At 42.6% G+C, this 16,036-nt stretch overlaps 1 protein-coding gene across 10 annotated transcripts in view; it reads left to right on the top strand.

Annotated features, from left to right (window-relative positions):
* The first annotated feature begins 640 nt into the window (after window positions 1-640).
* Window positions 641-16,036, top strand: part of UNC13B (unc-13 homolog B) — a 427,170-nt gene continuing 411,774 nt past the window's right edge. For 6 of the 10 annotated variants that reach the window (XM_056547089.1, XM_056547134.1, XM_056547142.1 and 3 more), the window contains exons 1-2: window positions 1,077-1,298; window positions 7,124-7,197. In XM_056547089.1, coding sequence (XP_056403064.1) covers window positions 7,176-7,197 — 22 coding nt within the window. In that variant the 5' untranslated portion in view covers window positions 1,077-1,298; window positions 7,124-7,175. Of the gene's footprint in view, window positions 970-1,074; window positions 1,352-7,123; window positions 7,198-16,036 lie in introns of those variants that run through there. The other 4 variants (XM_056547113.1, XM_056547105.1, XM_056547097.1 and 1 more) reach the window with 4 other exon arrangements.

Raw genomic sequence — 16,036 nt, forward strand, 5'->3', positions numbered from 1 at the left:
TCACACATACTACAGGCTTAGATACAAATGCTGAGGAGACTGTATTAAACTTGGCTTAGATACAGATGTTCAGGAGGCAGTATCACACATACTATAGGCTTAGATACAAATGCTGAGGAGACCGTAACCTACAGTTTAGGCTTAGATACAGATGTTCAGGAAGGCAGTATAACACATACTATAGGCTTAGATACAAATGCAGAGGAGACTGTATTAGACATTATAGGTTTAGATACAGATGTTCAGGAGGCAGTATCACACATACTACAGGCTTAGATACAAATGCAGAGGAGACTTTTTCAGACATTATAGGCTTAGATACAGATGTTCAGGAGGCAGTATCACACATACTATAGGCTTAGATACAAATGCTGAGGAGACAGTAACCTACAGTTTAGGCTTAGATACAGATATTCAGGAGGCAGTATCACACATACTATAGGCTTAGATACAAATGCTGAGAAGACAGTAACCTACAGTTTAGGCTTAGATACAGATGTTCAGGAGGAAGTATCACACATACTATAGGCTTAGATACAAATGCTGAGAAGACAGTAACCTACAGTTTAGGCTTAGATACAGATATTCAGGAGGCAGTATAACACATTATAGACTAAGATATCTATCCTCAGAAGTAGGTATCACACATTCTAGAGTTAGATACACTTTTACAAAATAGTTCCTCAGGTGCGCGTTTCCCTGCCCTGCGGCGATACACACCAGCCAGGTGTGCTCCGCCCCGCGCACGAACACCGCAGAAGGTCGCCCTGTTATACCAACTCCCAATATTATAATATAGTTCTAGACTCCGCCCACCTGTCGCACAACCCCGCCCCTTCACCCCCCATTGGCTGACATACCAACTCCACGTCAATCATCCCTGTCACCTGTGCGGTGTCATGCTGCTGGCTTTGCTTCCCCCTGTGTGACTGTGGGATGGGGCCTAGCCTTCCCCTGGGGCTGCCTTAGGTGAGCTGAACCATGCAGAGAGGAGAGGGGGAGTGTGCTGTGTGTATTGGAGTAGGAGGAGCGAGAGTCGGGATCTTTCTTCTCACACTGACTGTTGTGTCCGCCTGGAGGGAGCACCTGCTGTCAGGGACTGTCCGCCAAGTGACAGCAGCCGGGACCGGCGGGGAGAACTGGGAAGAGCGGACACTCCCGGGACTGACGGGGTAGAGCTGGGAAGAGCGGACACTTCCCGGGACTGACGGGGTAGAGCTGGGAAGAGCGGACACTCCCGGGACCGGCGGGCAGAGCGGAGGTGAGGGGACACTCCGGGACCGGCGGGCAGAGCGGAGGTGAGGGGACACTCCCGGACTCCCTTCTTTCAGAACTTCCTCACTTCTCCCCGGTGAGGCTCCCGCTCCTCCGTGCACTTTCCCGTCACTGCTGACTTCATCCCCCGCCAGAGCCCCGTTATTTATTACTTCTATTACCCCCCCTCCTGTATATAGATTATACCCCCCCTCCTGTATATAGATTATACCCCCCCTCCTGTATATAGATTATACCCCCCCTCTCCTGTATATAGATTATACCCCCCTCTCCTGTATATATAGACTATACCCCCCTCTCCTGTATATAGACTATACCCCCCCTCTCCTGTATATAGATTATACCCCCCCTCCTGTATATAGATTATACCCCCCCTCCTGTATATAGATTATACCCCCTCCTGTATATAGATTATACCCCCCTCCCTGTATATAGATTATACCCCCCCTCCTGTATATAGATTATACCCCCTCCTGTATATAGATTATACCCCCCCTCTCCTGTATATAGATTATACCCCCCTCTCCTGTATATAGATTATACCCCCCCTCTCCTGTATATAGATTATACCCCCCTCCTGTATATAGATTATACCCCCCTCCTGTATATAGATTATACCCCCCCTCCTGTATATAGATTATACCCCCCTCCTGTATATAGATTATACCCCCCTCCTGTATATAGATTATACCCCCCTCCTGTATATAGATTATACCCCCCTCCTGTATATAGATTATACCCCCCCCTCCTGTATATAGATTATACCCCCTCCTGTATATAGATTATACCCCCCCCCCCTCCTGTATATAGATTATACCCCCCCCTCCTGTATATAGATTATACCCCCCCCCTCCTGTATATAGATTATACCCCCCCCTCCTGTATATAGATTATACCCCCCCTCCTGTATATTAGATTATACCCCCCTCCTGTATATAGATTATACCCCCCCTCCCTGTATATAGATTATACCCCCCTCCTGTATATAGATTATACCCCCCTCCTGTATATAGATTATACCCCCCTCCTGTATATAGATTATACCCCCCCTCTCCTGTATATAGATTATACCCCCCTCTCCTGTATAGATTATACCCCCCTCTCCTGTATATAGATTATACCCCCCTCTCCTGTATATAGATTATACCCCCCTCCTGTATATAGATTATACCCCCCTCCTGTATATAGATTATACCCCCCTCCTGTATATAGATTATACCCCCTCCTGTATATAGATTATACCCCCCTCCTGTATATAGATTATACCCCCCTCCTGTATATAGATTATACCCCCCTCCTGTATATAGATTATACCCCCCTCTCCTGTATATAGATTATACCCCCCCTCTCCTGTATATAGATTATACCCCCCTCTCCTGTATATAGATTATACCCCCCTCTCCTGTATATAGATTATACCCCCCTCTCCTGTATATAGATTATACCCCCCTCTCCTGTATATAGATTATACCCCCCTCCTGTATATAGATTATACCCCTCTCCTGTATATAGATTATACCCCCCTCCTGTATATAGATTATACCCCCCTCCTGTATATAGATTATACCCCCCTCTCCTGTATATAGATTATACCCCCCTCTCCTGTATATAGATTATACCCCCCTCTCCTGTATATAGATTATACCCCCCTCTCCTGTATATAGATTATACCCCCCTCTCCTGTATATAGATTATACCCCCCTCTCCTGTATATAGATTATACCCCCCTCTCCTGTATATAGATTATACCCCCCTCTCCTGTATATAGATTATACCCCCCTCTCGTGTATATAGATTATACCCCCCTCTCCTGTATATAGATTATACCCCCCTCTCCTGTATATAGATTATACCCCCTCTCCTGTATATAGATTATACCCCCCCCTCCTGTATATAGATTATACCCCCCCTCCTGTATATAGATTATACCCCCCCCTCCTGTATATAGATTATACCCCCCTCTCCTGTATATAGATTATACCCCCCTCTCCTGTATATAGATTATACCCCCCTCTCCTGTATATAGATTATACCCCCCTCTCCTGTATATAGATTATACCCCCCTCTCCTGTATATAGATTATACCCCCCTCTCCTGTATATAGATTATACCCCCCTCTCCTGTATATAGATTATACCCCCCTCTCCTGTATATAGATTATACCCCCCTCCTGTATATAGATTATACCCCCCTCCTGTATATAGATAATACCCCCCTCCTGTATATAGATTATACCCCCCTCCTGTATATAGATTATACCCCCCTCTCCTGTATATAGATTATACCCCCCCTCCTGTATATAGATTATACCCCCCCCTCCTGTATATAGATTATACCCCCCCCTCCTGTATATAGATTATACCCCCCCTCCTGTATATAGATTATACCCCCCCTCCTGTATATAGATTATACCCCCCTCTCCTGTATATAGATTATACCCCCCTCTCCTGTATATAGATTATACCCCCCCTCCTTTATATAGATTATACCCCCCCCTCCTGTATATAGATTATACCCCCCCCTCCTGTATATAGATTATACCCCCCCCCTCCTGTATATAGATTATACCCCCCCCTCCTGTATATAGATTATACCCCCTCCTGTATATAGATTATACCCCCCCTCCTGTATATAGATTATACCCCCCTCTCCTGTATATAGATTATACCCCCCCTCCTGTATATAGATTATACCCCCCTCCTGTATATAGATTATACCCCCTCCTGTATATAGATTATACCCCCTCCTGTATATAGATTATACCCCCTCCTGTATATAGATTATACCCCCTCCTGTATATAGATTATACCCCCTCCTGTATATAGATTATACCCCCTCCTGTATATAGATTATACCCCCCTCCTGTATATAGATTATACCCCCCTCCTGTATATAGATTATACCCCACTCCTGTATATAGATTATACCCCCCTCCTGTATATAGATTATACCCCCTCCTGTATATAGATTATACCCCCCTCTCCTGTATATAGATTATACCCCCCTCTCCTGTATATAGATTATACCCCCCTCTCCTGTATATAGATTATACCCCCCTCTCCTGTATATAGATTATACCCCCCTCTCCTGTATATAGATTATACCCCCCTCTCCTGTATATAGATTATACCCCCCTCTCCTGTATATAGATTATACCCCCCTCCTGTATATAGATTATACCCCCCTCCTGTATATAGATAATACCCCCCTCCTGTATATAGATTATACCCCCCTCCTGTATATAGATTATACCCCCCTCTCCTGTATATAGATTATACCCCCCCTCCTGTATATAGATTATACCCCCCCTCCTGTATATAGATTATACCCCCCCTCCTGTATATAGATTATACCCCCCCTCCTGTATATAGATTATACCCCCCCTCCTGTATATAGATTATACCCCCCTCTCCTGTATATAGATTATACCCCCCCTCTCATGTATATAGATTATACCCCCCCTCCTTTATATAGATTATACCCCCCCCTCCTGTATATAGATTATACCCCCCCCTCCTGTATATAGATTATACCCCCCCCCTCCTGTATATAGATTATACCCCCCCCTCCTGTATATAGATTATACCCCCTCCTGTATATAGATTATACCCCCCCTCCTGTATATAGATTATACCCCCCTCTCCTGTATATAGATTATACCCCCCCCTCCTGTATATAGATTATACCCCCCTCCTGTATATAGATTATACCCCCTCCTGTATATAGATTATACCCCCTCCTGTATATAGATTATACCCCCTCCTGTATATAGATTATACCCCCCTCCTGTATATAGATTATACCCCCTCCTGTATATAGATTATACCCCCTCCTGTATATAGATTATACCCCCCTCCTGTATATAGATTATACCCCCCTCCTGTATATAGATTATACCCCACTCCTGTATATAGATTATACCCCCCTCCTGTATATAGATTATACCCCCTCCTGTATATAGATTATACCCCCCTCTCCTGTATATAGATTATACCCCCCTCTCCTGTATATAGATTATACCCCCCTCTCCTGTATATAGATTATACCCCCCTCTCCTGTATATAGATTATACCCCCCTCTCCTGTATATAGATTATACCCCCCTCTCCTGTATATAGATTATACCCCCCTCTCCTGTATATAGATTATACCCCCCTCCTGTATATAGATTATACCCCCCTCCTGTATATAGATTATACCCCCCTCTCCTGTATATAGATTATACCCCCCTCTCCTGTATATAGATTATACCCCCCTCTCCTGTATATAGATTATACCCCCCTCCTGTATATAGATTATACCCCCCTCCTGTATATAGATTATACTTTCCATCCTCTATATAGACTGTATCCTGTATGTAATGTACTGTCGTGTCCCCCCTCCTCTATATAATGTACTGTCGTGTCCCCCCCTCCTCTATATAATGTACTGTCGTGTCCCCCCCCCTCCTCTATATAATGTACTGTCATGTGCCCCCCCTTCCATATATAATGTACTGTCATGTCGTCGTCCCCCTCCTCTATATAATGTACTGTCATGTCCCCCCTCCTCTATATAATGTACTGTCGTGTCCCCTCCTCCTCTATATAATGTACTGTCATGTCTTCCCCCCCCCTTCTCTATATAATGTACTGTCATGTCGTCGTCCCCTCCTCTATATAATGTACTGTCATGTGCCCCCCTTCCATATATAATGTACTGTCATGTCTCCCCCCCCCTCCTCTATATAATGTACTGTCATGTCGTCGTCCCCTCCTCTATATAATGTACTGTCATGTCGTCGTCCCCTCCTCTATATAATGTACTGTCATGTCGTCGTCCCCTCCTCTATATAATGTACTGTCATGTCTCCCCCCTCCTCTATATAATGTACTGTCATGTCGTCCCCCCCCTCCTCTATATAATGTACTGTCATGTCGTCCCCCCCCTCCTCTATATAATGTACTGTCATGTCGTCCCCCCCCTCCTCTATATAATGTACTGCCATGTCGTCGTCCCCCTCCTCTATATAATGTACTGTCATGTCGTCCCCCCCTCCTCTATATAATGTACTGTCATGTCGTCCCCCCCTCCTCTATATAATGTACTGTCATGTCTGTCCCCCCCTCCTCTATATAATGTACTGTCATGTCGTCCCCTCCTCTATATAATGTACTGTCATGTCTCCCCCCCCCCCTCCTCTATATAATGTACTGTCATGTCTGTCCCCCCTCCTCTATATAATGTAATGTCATGTCTGTCCCCCCCTCCTCTATATAATGTACTGTCATGTCGTCCCCCCCCTCCTCTATATAATGTACTGTCATGTCGTCCCCCCCTCCTCTATATAATGTACTGTCATGTCTCCCCCCCCTCCTCTATATAATGTACTGTCATGTCTGTCCCCCCTCCTCTATATAATGTAATGTCATGTCTGTCCCCCCTCCTCTATATAATGTACTGTCATGTCTCCCCCCCCCTCCTCTATATAATGTACTGTCATGTCTCCCCCCCCCCTCCTCTATATAATGTACTGTCATGTCTGTCCCCCCTCCTCTATATAATGTAATGTCATGTCTGTCCCCCCTCCTCTATATAATGTACTGTCATGTCTCCCCCCCCCCTCCTCTATATAATGTATTGTCATGTCTCCCCCCCCCCTCCTCTATATAATGTACTGTCATGTCTCCCCCCCCCCCCTCCTCTATATAATCTACTGTTTTCTAATTTTTCTGTATATAAACTTCCGTTATATCCTCCCTGTCAGTCACGTTACCCCCCCCTGCCGGCCTGTTGTGCCCTTTTATAGTTCTGTGCCCAGGTGGCACCGGTAATACCCAGCTGTTAATACTGTTTAATCCCTTCTGCAGGATCACCCTGCTCGCCTCATGTTCCTTGGAACCGTCCCCACTGACAGAGGCCATGTCTCTCCTGTGTGTCCGAGGTGAGTGCTCCCGTCTTATATTCTCCTTCCTCACATGTGAGACCCTCTGCTGTCCTAGCAGTTTGCAGTCAGATGGGTGGTCTCTGTGATTAACTGCTCTCCTGGGGGGGTCTCTGTTAATGACAGTTTTCTGCTGGTGGTCTCTGTCATTGACAGTTCTCTGCTGGTGGTCTCGGTCATTGACAGTCCTCTGCTGGTGGTCTCGGTCATTGACAGTTCTCTGCTGGTGGTCTCGGTCATTGACAGTCCTCTGCTGGTGGTCTCGGTCATTGATGTTCTCTGCTGGTGGTCTCGGTCATTGACGTTTTTTGCGGGTGGTCTCGGTCATTGACAGTCCTCTGCTGGTGGTCTCGGTCATTGATGTTCTCTGCTGGTGGTCTCGGTCATTGATGTCCTCTGCTGGTGGTCTCGGTCATTGACAGTTCTCTGCTGGTGGTCTCGGTCATTGACAGTTCTCTGCTGGTGGTCTCGGTCATTGACAGTCCTCTGCTGGTGGTCTCGGTCATTGACAGTCCTCTGCTGGTGGTCTCTGTCATTGACAGTTCTCTGCTGGTGGTCTCTGTCATTGACAGTTCTCTGCTGGTGGTCTCTGTCATTGACAGTTCTCTGCTGGTGGTCTCGGTCATTGACAGTTCTCTGCTGGTGGTCTCTGTCATTGACAGTTCTCTGCTGTGGTCTCGGTCATTGACAGTTCTCTGCTGGTGGTCTCTGTCATTGACAGTTCTCTGCTGGTGGTCTCTGTCATTGACAGTTCTCTGCTGGTGGTCTCTGTCATTGACAGTTCTCTGCTGGTGGTCTCGGTCATTGATGTTCTCTGCTGGTGGTCTCGGTCATTGACGTTTTTTGCTGGTGGTCTCGGTCATTGACAGTCCTCTGCTGGTGGTCTCGGTCATTGATGTTCTCTGCTGGTGGTCTCGGTCATTGATGTTCTCTGCTGGTGGTCTCGGTCATTGATGTTCTCTGCTGGTGGTCTTGGTCAGTGATGTTCTCTGCTGGTGGTCTTGGTCAGTGATGTTCTCTGCTGGTGGTCTCGGTCATTGACAGTTCTCTGCTGGTGGTCTCGGTCATTGACAGTTCTCTGCTGGTGGTCTCTGTCATTGACAGTTCTCTGCTGGTGGTCTCTGTCATTGACAGTTCTCTGCTGGTGGTCTCTGTCATTGACAGTTCTCTGCTGGTGGTCTCTGTCATTGACAGTTCTCTGCTGGTGGTCTCTGTCATTGACAGTTCTCTGCTGGTGGTCTCTGTCATTGACAGTTCTCTGCTGGTGGTCTCTGTCATTGACAGTTCTCTGCTGGTGGTCTCTGTCATTGACAGTTCTCTGCTGGTGGTCTCTGTCATTGACAGTTCTCTGCTGGTGGTCTCTGTCATTGACAGTTCTCTGCTGGTGGTCTCTGTCATTGACAGTTCTCTGCTGGTGGTCTCTGTCATTGACAGTTCTCTGCTGGTGGTCTCTGTCATTGACAGTTCTCTGCTGGTGGTCTCTGTCATTGACAGTTCTCTGCTGGTGGTCTCTGTCATTGACAGTTCTCTGCTGGTGGTCTCTGTCATTGACAGTTCTCTGCTGGTGGTCTCTGTCATTGACAGTTCTCTGCTGGTGGTCTCGGCCATTGATGTCCTCTGCTGGTGGTCTTGGCCATTGATGTCCTCTGCTGGTGGTCTCGGTCATTGATGTTCTCTGCTGGTGGTCTCGGTCATTGACAGCTCTCTGCTGGTGGTCTCGGTCATTGATGTTCTCTGCTGGTGGTCTCGGTCATTGTGTCATTGGTCAGTGTGGTCAGTCGGGCACGCTGGCATCTTTACTCTGCTTGGATTGCATTGGTTTCCTCTGTGACTTTTTTCAGCGCTGATGGTTGTGCCCCGGGTTGTCCTGCACTATGTGTATATTAGGCTGGGGGGGGATGTATACTTGTGCACCCCCTCTATATAAAATGTCAATTCTGTCACCAGCAAATGGGGCATCCTGTACTGAAACATGTCCCACCATATACCAAGTAACATCCTGATATCGCCAGTCCATAGGATAAATGCCGCCGCTGCTTCTCGCAGTGTTTCCTGACAAAACCTTCTTTAAAGGGGTATTCCAGGAAAAAACGTTTTTTTTATATATCAACTGGCTCCGGAAAGTTAAACAGATTTGTAAATTACTTCTATTAAAAAATCTTAATCCTTCCAATAGTTATTAGCTTCTGAAGTTTTCTGTCTAACTGCTTAATGATGATGTCCTGTCCCGGGAGCTGTGCATGATGGGAGAATATCCCCATAGGAACTGCACAGCTCCCGGGACGTGAGTCATCAGAAAGCAGTTAGACAGAAAACAGCAACTCAACTTCAGAAGCTAATAACTATTGTAAGGATTAAGATTTTTTAATAGAAGTAATTTACAAATCTGTTTAACTTTACGGAGCCAGTTGAGATATATATATATATATATATATATATATATATATATATATATATATATATATATATATATATATATATATAATATAAAGTTTTTGCCTGGAATACCCCTTTAACTCGTATTTGCAATTTTTTTTTTTTTGGTTTTAACCTTTTTGATAAGCAGATTTGTTTTGATTTTAAGATCTCTGCTTGCTGTCAGCGAGTTGGAACATTTTTAGTTCACATCTCAAAGGTGAAAACCCAAACCTGAACCTTCTTACAGCTAAAGGTTTTGATAACAGTTGTATCAGGCGAAAACCCCCAAAATTTTAGAAATTGTATATAGTATAGTGTAGTCCAGAGGTTCACAAACTTTTTTTTAATTTTTTTTACCTACCGCCCCCCCCCCTTCTCAGAAAAAAACAAACAAAAACTTGAGTTCCTCTGGGTTAGAAAGTAGAGATGAGCGAACTTACAGTAAATTCGATTCGTCACGAACTTCTCGGCTCGGCAGTTGATGACTTATCCTGCATAAATTAGTTCAGCTTTCAGGTGCTCCGGTGGGCTGGAAAAGGTGGATACAGTCCTAGGAGACTCTTTCCTAGGAATGTATCCACCTTTTCCAGCCCACGGGAGCGCCTGAAAGCTGAACTAATTTATGCAGGATAAGTCATCAACTGCCGAGCCGAGAAGTTCGTGACGAATCAAATTTACTGTAAGTTCTCTCATCTCTATTAGAAAGCCCAAAGAGCTGTTTTTCTCAACCAGTGTGCCAACGGCTGTTGCAAAACTACAACTCCCAGCATGCGCGGACAGCCATTGGCTGTCCGGGCATGCTGGGAGTTGTAGTTTTGCAACAGCTGGAGGCACACAGGTTGGAAAACATTGGCGTAGAGAATGAAGTGTTGCCACTCCATTTATTCGGAGCCACGTTTTACTTCATTGTGGGGGTCCCAGAGGTTGGACCGCCCAAAAAGGTTTTATTTATTTATTTTTTATGTATTTAATCCCAAACTTGTTTCTGGCACTGAACCGCAATATGATGCGCAATGTAAAATATATTTATATTTAATTACATTTTTTGTCCCAGTGATTACTGGGGTGTATGTTGCAGTGTTTCCCAACCAGTGTGCCTCCAGCTGTTGTAAAACTACAACTTCCAGCATGCCCGGACAGCCTTCGGCTGTCCAGGCATGCTGGGAGTTGTAGTTTTGCAACAGCTGGAGGCACCCTTTTTGGGGAAACGCTGATATATTACCTGCACATAGCGCTGTGGGAGTCGGGATGTCGCATTTCCAGGTGGCTGACGTTGCCTTTGTTGTGATTTTTTTTTCATTGTCTACTCGGATTTCCTGCCCGATCTTATTCATCGCCTGCACCCTCCTTTGTATAGCTGGGAGGTTACCTACAGTCCGTGTATGTAAGTTGCGCATTCCCTTCTGATGGTGGATGAGGCAAACTCAGCAGTTTGGTATAAAATGAGCTGTATTTTATTATTAACAAAAAAAAAATTATAATAATTAATAAAATACAGCTCATTTATTGTATTTTTTATAAAAAAAAAAAATGAATAAAAAAATAAAAATGAGCCGTATATTATAAAAAAATTAATAAAAATAATAAATAAAATAAATGAACAGTATTTTATTATTAAAAAAATTTAATAAAATATGGCTTTTATTTTATTTTTATAATAAAATACGGCTCATTTATTTTATTATAAAAAAATGAATAAAAAAATAAAAATGAGCCGTATGTTATAAAAAAATAAAATAAAAATAAAATAAGAAATAAAATAAATGAACAGTATTTTATTATAAAAAAAATGAAATAAAATATGGCTTTTATTTTATTTATCTTTATAATAAAATACGGCTCATTTTATTTTATTATAAAAAAATAAATAAATCAAATAAACGAGCCGTATATTATTATTATTATTATTATAAAAAAAATGTTTTAATAATAAAATAAGTGAGCAGTATTTTATTATAAAAGAGAATTTTTTAAATGTGGCTCATTTATTTTATTTTATTTTTTTATAATAAAATACGGCTCATTTATTTATTATAAAAAAATATAAAAATAAATAATAAATAAATAAATAAAATATAAAAATAAAAAGAAATGAGCCGTATTTTCTAAAAAAAAAAAAAAAAAAAAAAAAAAAAATATATATATATATATATATATATATATATATATATATATATAAATAAAATGTAATAAATAAATAACATAAATTAGCCATATTTTATTCTAAAAAAAAAAAAAATAATAATAATAATAATAATTTGTGCGAGCGATTGAAAAGAAAATCACAATTTAGCAATTTATGGGGCTTTCACTCCTTCCCAGTGCACTTTACAGTATGGCTTTGTTCACACGATGGAATTTCTGCACGGAATTCCGCAGGAGAGTTCTGCACGGATGTTCTGCAGCAGCAGAGTTCCATTGATTTTAATGGGATTCTGCTGCACTGTTCACACGGCAGAATTTCCGCACCAGATGTTTCTACAGCAGATTTTCTAGAGGTCCTAACGCCGACATGTTTTGCTGACGATCCACTGTTGGTGGAATGTTCGCTGGGAATTTTTTTACATGTGAGCATAGCCTAAGAAAGACATGTTCTCTTTATTTTGTGGGTCAAGACGATTACAGCGATACCTATATACAGTATAGGTTTTCTTTTAAAGAAAAATATATAACTCTCAATATGCAGTATATATACCTCTCAAAATCGTTCTCCTTTGACCCCTGTGGGGATGTGTGAGGGTCGTTCTTTGCACTGTGATCTGTAGTTTTTATCGAATTTGTGTTTTTTTAATGAGACTATTTTATCACTTAATTAATTTGTTTTTTTCCCCCTTGTATTTAACCCCTTATTCTATGTTTACATGGTGTAATATTTGCACAATATTCACCCGGCAAACACAAGCGGACATTCTGCAAATAGCACGCGCTGACAGAACATACCGGTGCTAGGACTGCTCAGAAATGCGCTTTCTCCATAGACTGCAGTGCATTGAGGACATATATGGAATTTCTGTGTGTCTCCGGCTCCCCCATACAGATGAGGTGAAGGGGCCGTGTCAGCTTCGTGCTGTGGTCGACACAGTGCATTCATGCAGAGAGCCGGGGTGTCAGGCGGGGGGTCCTAGCAGTCAGAACCCCTCCCCCCCAATTATCTGACATCCTGTAACCTGTGATCTGTTTTTTTTTTTTTATACTGAACTTTCTCTTTTTTAAAGGGGTACTCCGGTGAAAACCTTTTTTCTTTTAAATCAACTGGTGGCAGAAAGTTAAACATATTTGTAAATTACTTCTATTAAAAAATCTTAATCCTTCCTGTACTTATTAGCTGCTGAATGGTACAGAGGAAATTCCTTTCTTTTTGGAACACTGATGACATCACGAACACAGTGCTCTCAGCTGACATCTCTGTCCATTTTAGCAACCATGCATAGCACCGTGCAGCGGGACGGGGCGGTCGCGGTGTGGTGGGTCGGGGGGGGGGGGGGGGGGTCGGTGATAGGTCTCAGGACCCCAGGACAGGCAGGGGGAGAGAAGCGGGTGGCGGCGGCGGTCTATGGCACCGCAAAAGCCACTGCAGTGCATTGATTTAAAGCGCCCGCTTTAAATCAATGATCTGCAGCGGTGTCGCGGGGGGATAAATAGCCGATAACTTATACCGGAATATCGGTATAAGTTATGAGCTATCGGCCCTAACCTCCACCGATTATCGGTATCGGCCCTAAAAATCCGATATCGGTCGGTTGCATACTTGTCTGGTTGCATACGGTTTAATACATTTTTTGGAGGAAAAAAAAAACTGATACGGTTTTAGGTTTGTCCTTTAATTAAAGTTCTTGTTCTATTTGTGGGAAGAACTTTCGGCGTGCACTGCGCATGTGCAAACTGCAAAACCGTATTGTGCAAACCTGATGGAACCGTACGCACATACGGTTCCCATAGACCACCATTTAAAAAAATATATATATACGGGTTGTATACAGTTTTTCACCTGGACATAAAACCGTAGTAGACTACGGTTTTGTGTACAGGGAAAAAAAAACTGGAAATGATGCAAAACGTACACAACCTGATGCTGCGTTTGTCATACGGTTTTCTATGAAATGTCTATACATACGGTTTGCAATACGGTTCCATAGGTTTTTTTTTCACTGAAACCGGATACAGGGCCGGAGATCGCTGGGCACCTGCTGGGACCCCGCACGATCAGACACTTCTCCCTTATCCTGTGGACAGGGGATAAATTGTATTTTGCCAGACTATCCCTTTTTAAAAGAGACTAAGAATTCAGGATTTAAATCTAGAGATGAGCGAACTTACAGTAAATTTGATTCGTCACGAACTTCTCGGCTCGGCAGTTGATGCCTTTTCCTGCATAAATTAGTTCAGCTTTCCGGTGCTCCCTAGGGGCTGGAAAAGGTGGATACAGTCCTAGGAGACTCTATCCTAAGACTGTATCCACCTTTTCCAGCCCACCGGAGCATCTGAAAGCTGAACTAATTTACGCAGGATAAGTCATCAACTGCCGAGCCGAGAAGTTCGTGACGAATCGAATTTACTGTAAGTTCGCTCATCTCTATTTAAATCCATGTAAGAAATCTTAGACATTGAATGCCTCCTGGTTGTAGATTCAGACTCCCCCCTATATTATAAGACTAATCCAAGACCTGGCTACCCACCGTGATATCTGTGAAATCTATTAATAAAGTAACACGGCCCTTCGCTTCTTGTGTTTTTTTTTTTTTTTTTTTTTTTTTTTTTTTTGCTTTTTCTTTCTGACAGATCTACTGCCAGAGGCTCCGAAGGGATTTGTTTTCTGAATGAAGTCTTATTAAACTGAGGCTAGTAATCCTAGACAAAATCTACTACAATATATTTTATTGCAGATTATTACTTCCTCACTGAAGTCAATAGGAATAAACCTCAACCAAACACAGGGTTTAACCCCTTAAGGAGACAGCACAGATATAGAAACATTAAATGTGCCGGAAGAGAAGATCCATTCGGTTCATCTAGACTGCGCAATATTATAAATACCATGAATAATCCCCGGCCCTATCTTATACCTTATGCCTACGGTATCTCTAGCTTATATGAAGAATAACCTTATGCATACTTTAAAGGGGTTATCCAGGAAAAAACTTTTTATATATATATATATATATATATATATATATATATATATATATATATATATATATATCTCAACTGGCTCCAGAAAGTTAAACAGATTTGTAAATTACTTCTATTAAAAAATCTTAATCCTTTCAGTACTTCTGAGCTTCTGAAGTTAAGGTTGTTCTTTTCTGTCTAAGTCCTCTCTGATGACACCTGTCTCGGGAAACGCCCAGTTTAGAAGCAAATTCCCATAGAAAACCTCTTCTAAACTGGGCGTTTCCCGAGACACGTGTCATCAGAGAGCACTTAGACAGAAAAGAACAACCTTAACTTCAGAAGCTCATAAGTACTGAAAGGATTAAGATTTTTTAATAGAAGTAATTTACAAATCTGTTTATCTTTCTGAAGCCTGTTGATATATATAAAAAAGTTTTTTCCTGGAATACCCCTTTAACTTCTTTACTGTATTTGCAGCTACCACTTTTGCAGGAAGGCTATTCCATGCATCCACTACTCTCTCAGTAAAGTAATACTTCCTGATGTTACAGCAGAAACCTATGTCCTCTCTATAACACTATGTCCTCTATATAAGGGTGCGTTCACACTGAGTAATTCAAGAGGAATTTACTCGAGTAATTCCTCTTGAATTCTCAGCTACAAACTAATGCCCATCTCCTCTGCCCATTGACTTATTGAAGTTATTTCTGCTGTCCTGTTCACACTGCGGAAATTCTGCTAGCAGAATTCCGACGCTGAATTCCGTTCTGCTTGAAGAAAGAACATGTTCATTCCTCAAGCGGAATCTGCTATCAGAAATCAATTGAAGTCAATGGTAAAAAAAAAAAAAATTCGCCCGACATCGTTTTCGCGCGGAAATGGCTTCATTCTTTTTTCCCTAAGTCAGCGCGCAATTCTGCGCAAATTGCGCGTGAATTTCCCGCAAAAAAAACAAACAATTTCTGTCCGTAAATTTTTCAGCGTGAATTACTCTTCATTTACTCCATGTGAACGCACCCTTACACTATGTCCTCTTGTGGTAGTTTTTCTCCTATATAAATCTCCTCTCCTCCTTTACCGTATTAATTCCCTTTATGTATATAAAAGTCTCTATCATATCCCCTCTGTCTCTTCTATACATGTTAAGGTCCTTTATCCTTTCCTGATACATTTTATCCTGCAATCCATGTACTAGTTTAGTATCTTCTCTGAACTCTCTCTAGAGTATCTATATCCTTCTGGAGATATGGCCTCCAGTACTGCGCACAATACTCCAAGTGAGGTCTCACTAGTGTTCTGTACAGCAGCA

This window comes from Hyla sarda, chromosome 1 (genome assembly GCF_029499605.1).
Source record: "Hyla sarda isolate aHylSar1 chromosome 1, aHylSar1.hap1, whole genome shotgun sequence".
NCBI classification, from domain to species: Eukaryota; Metazoa; Chordata; class Amphibia; order Anura; family Hylidae; genus Hyla; species Hyla sarda.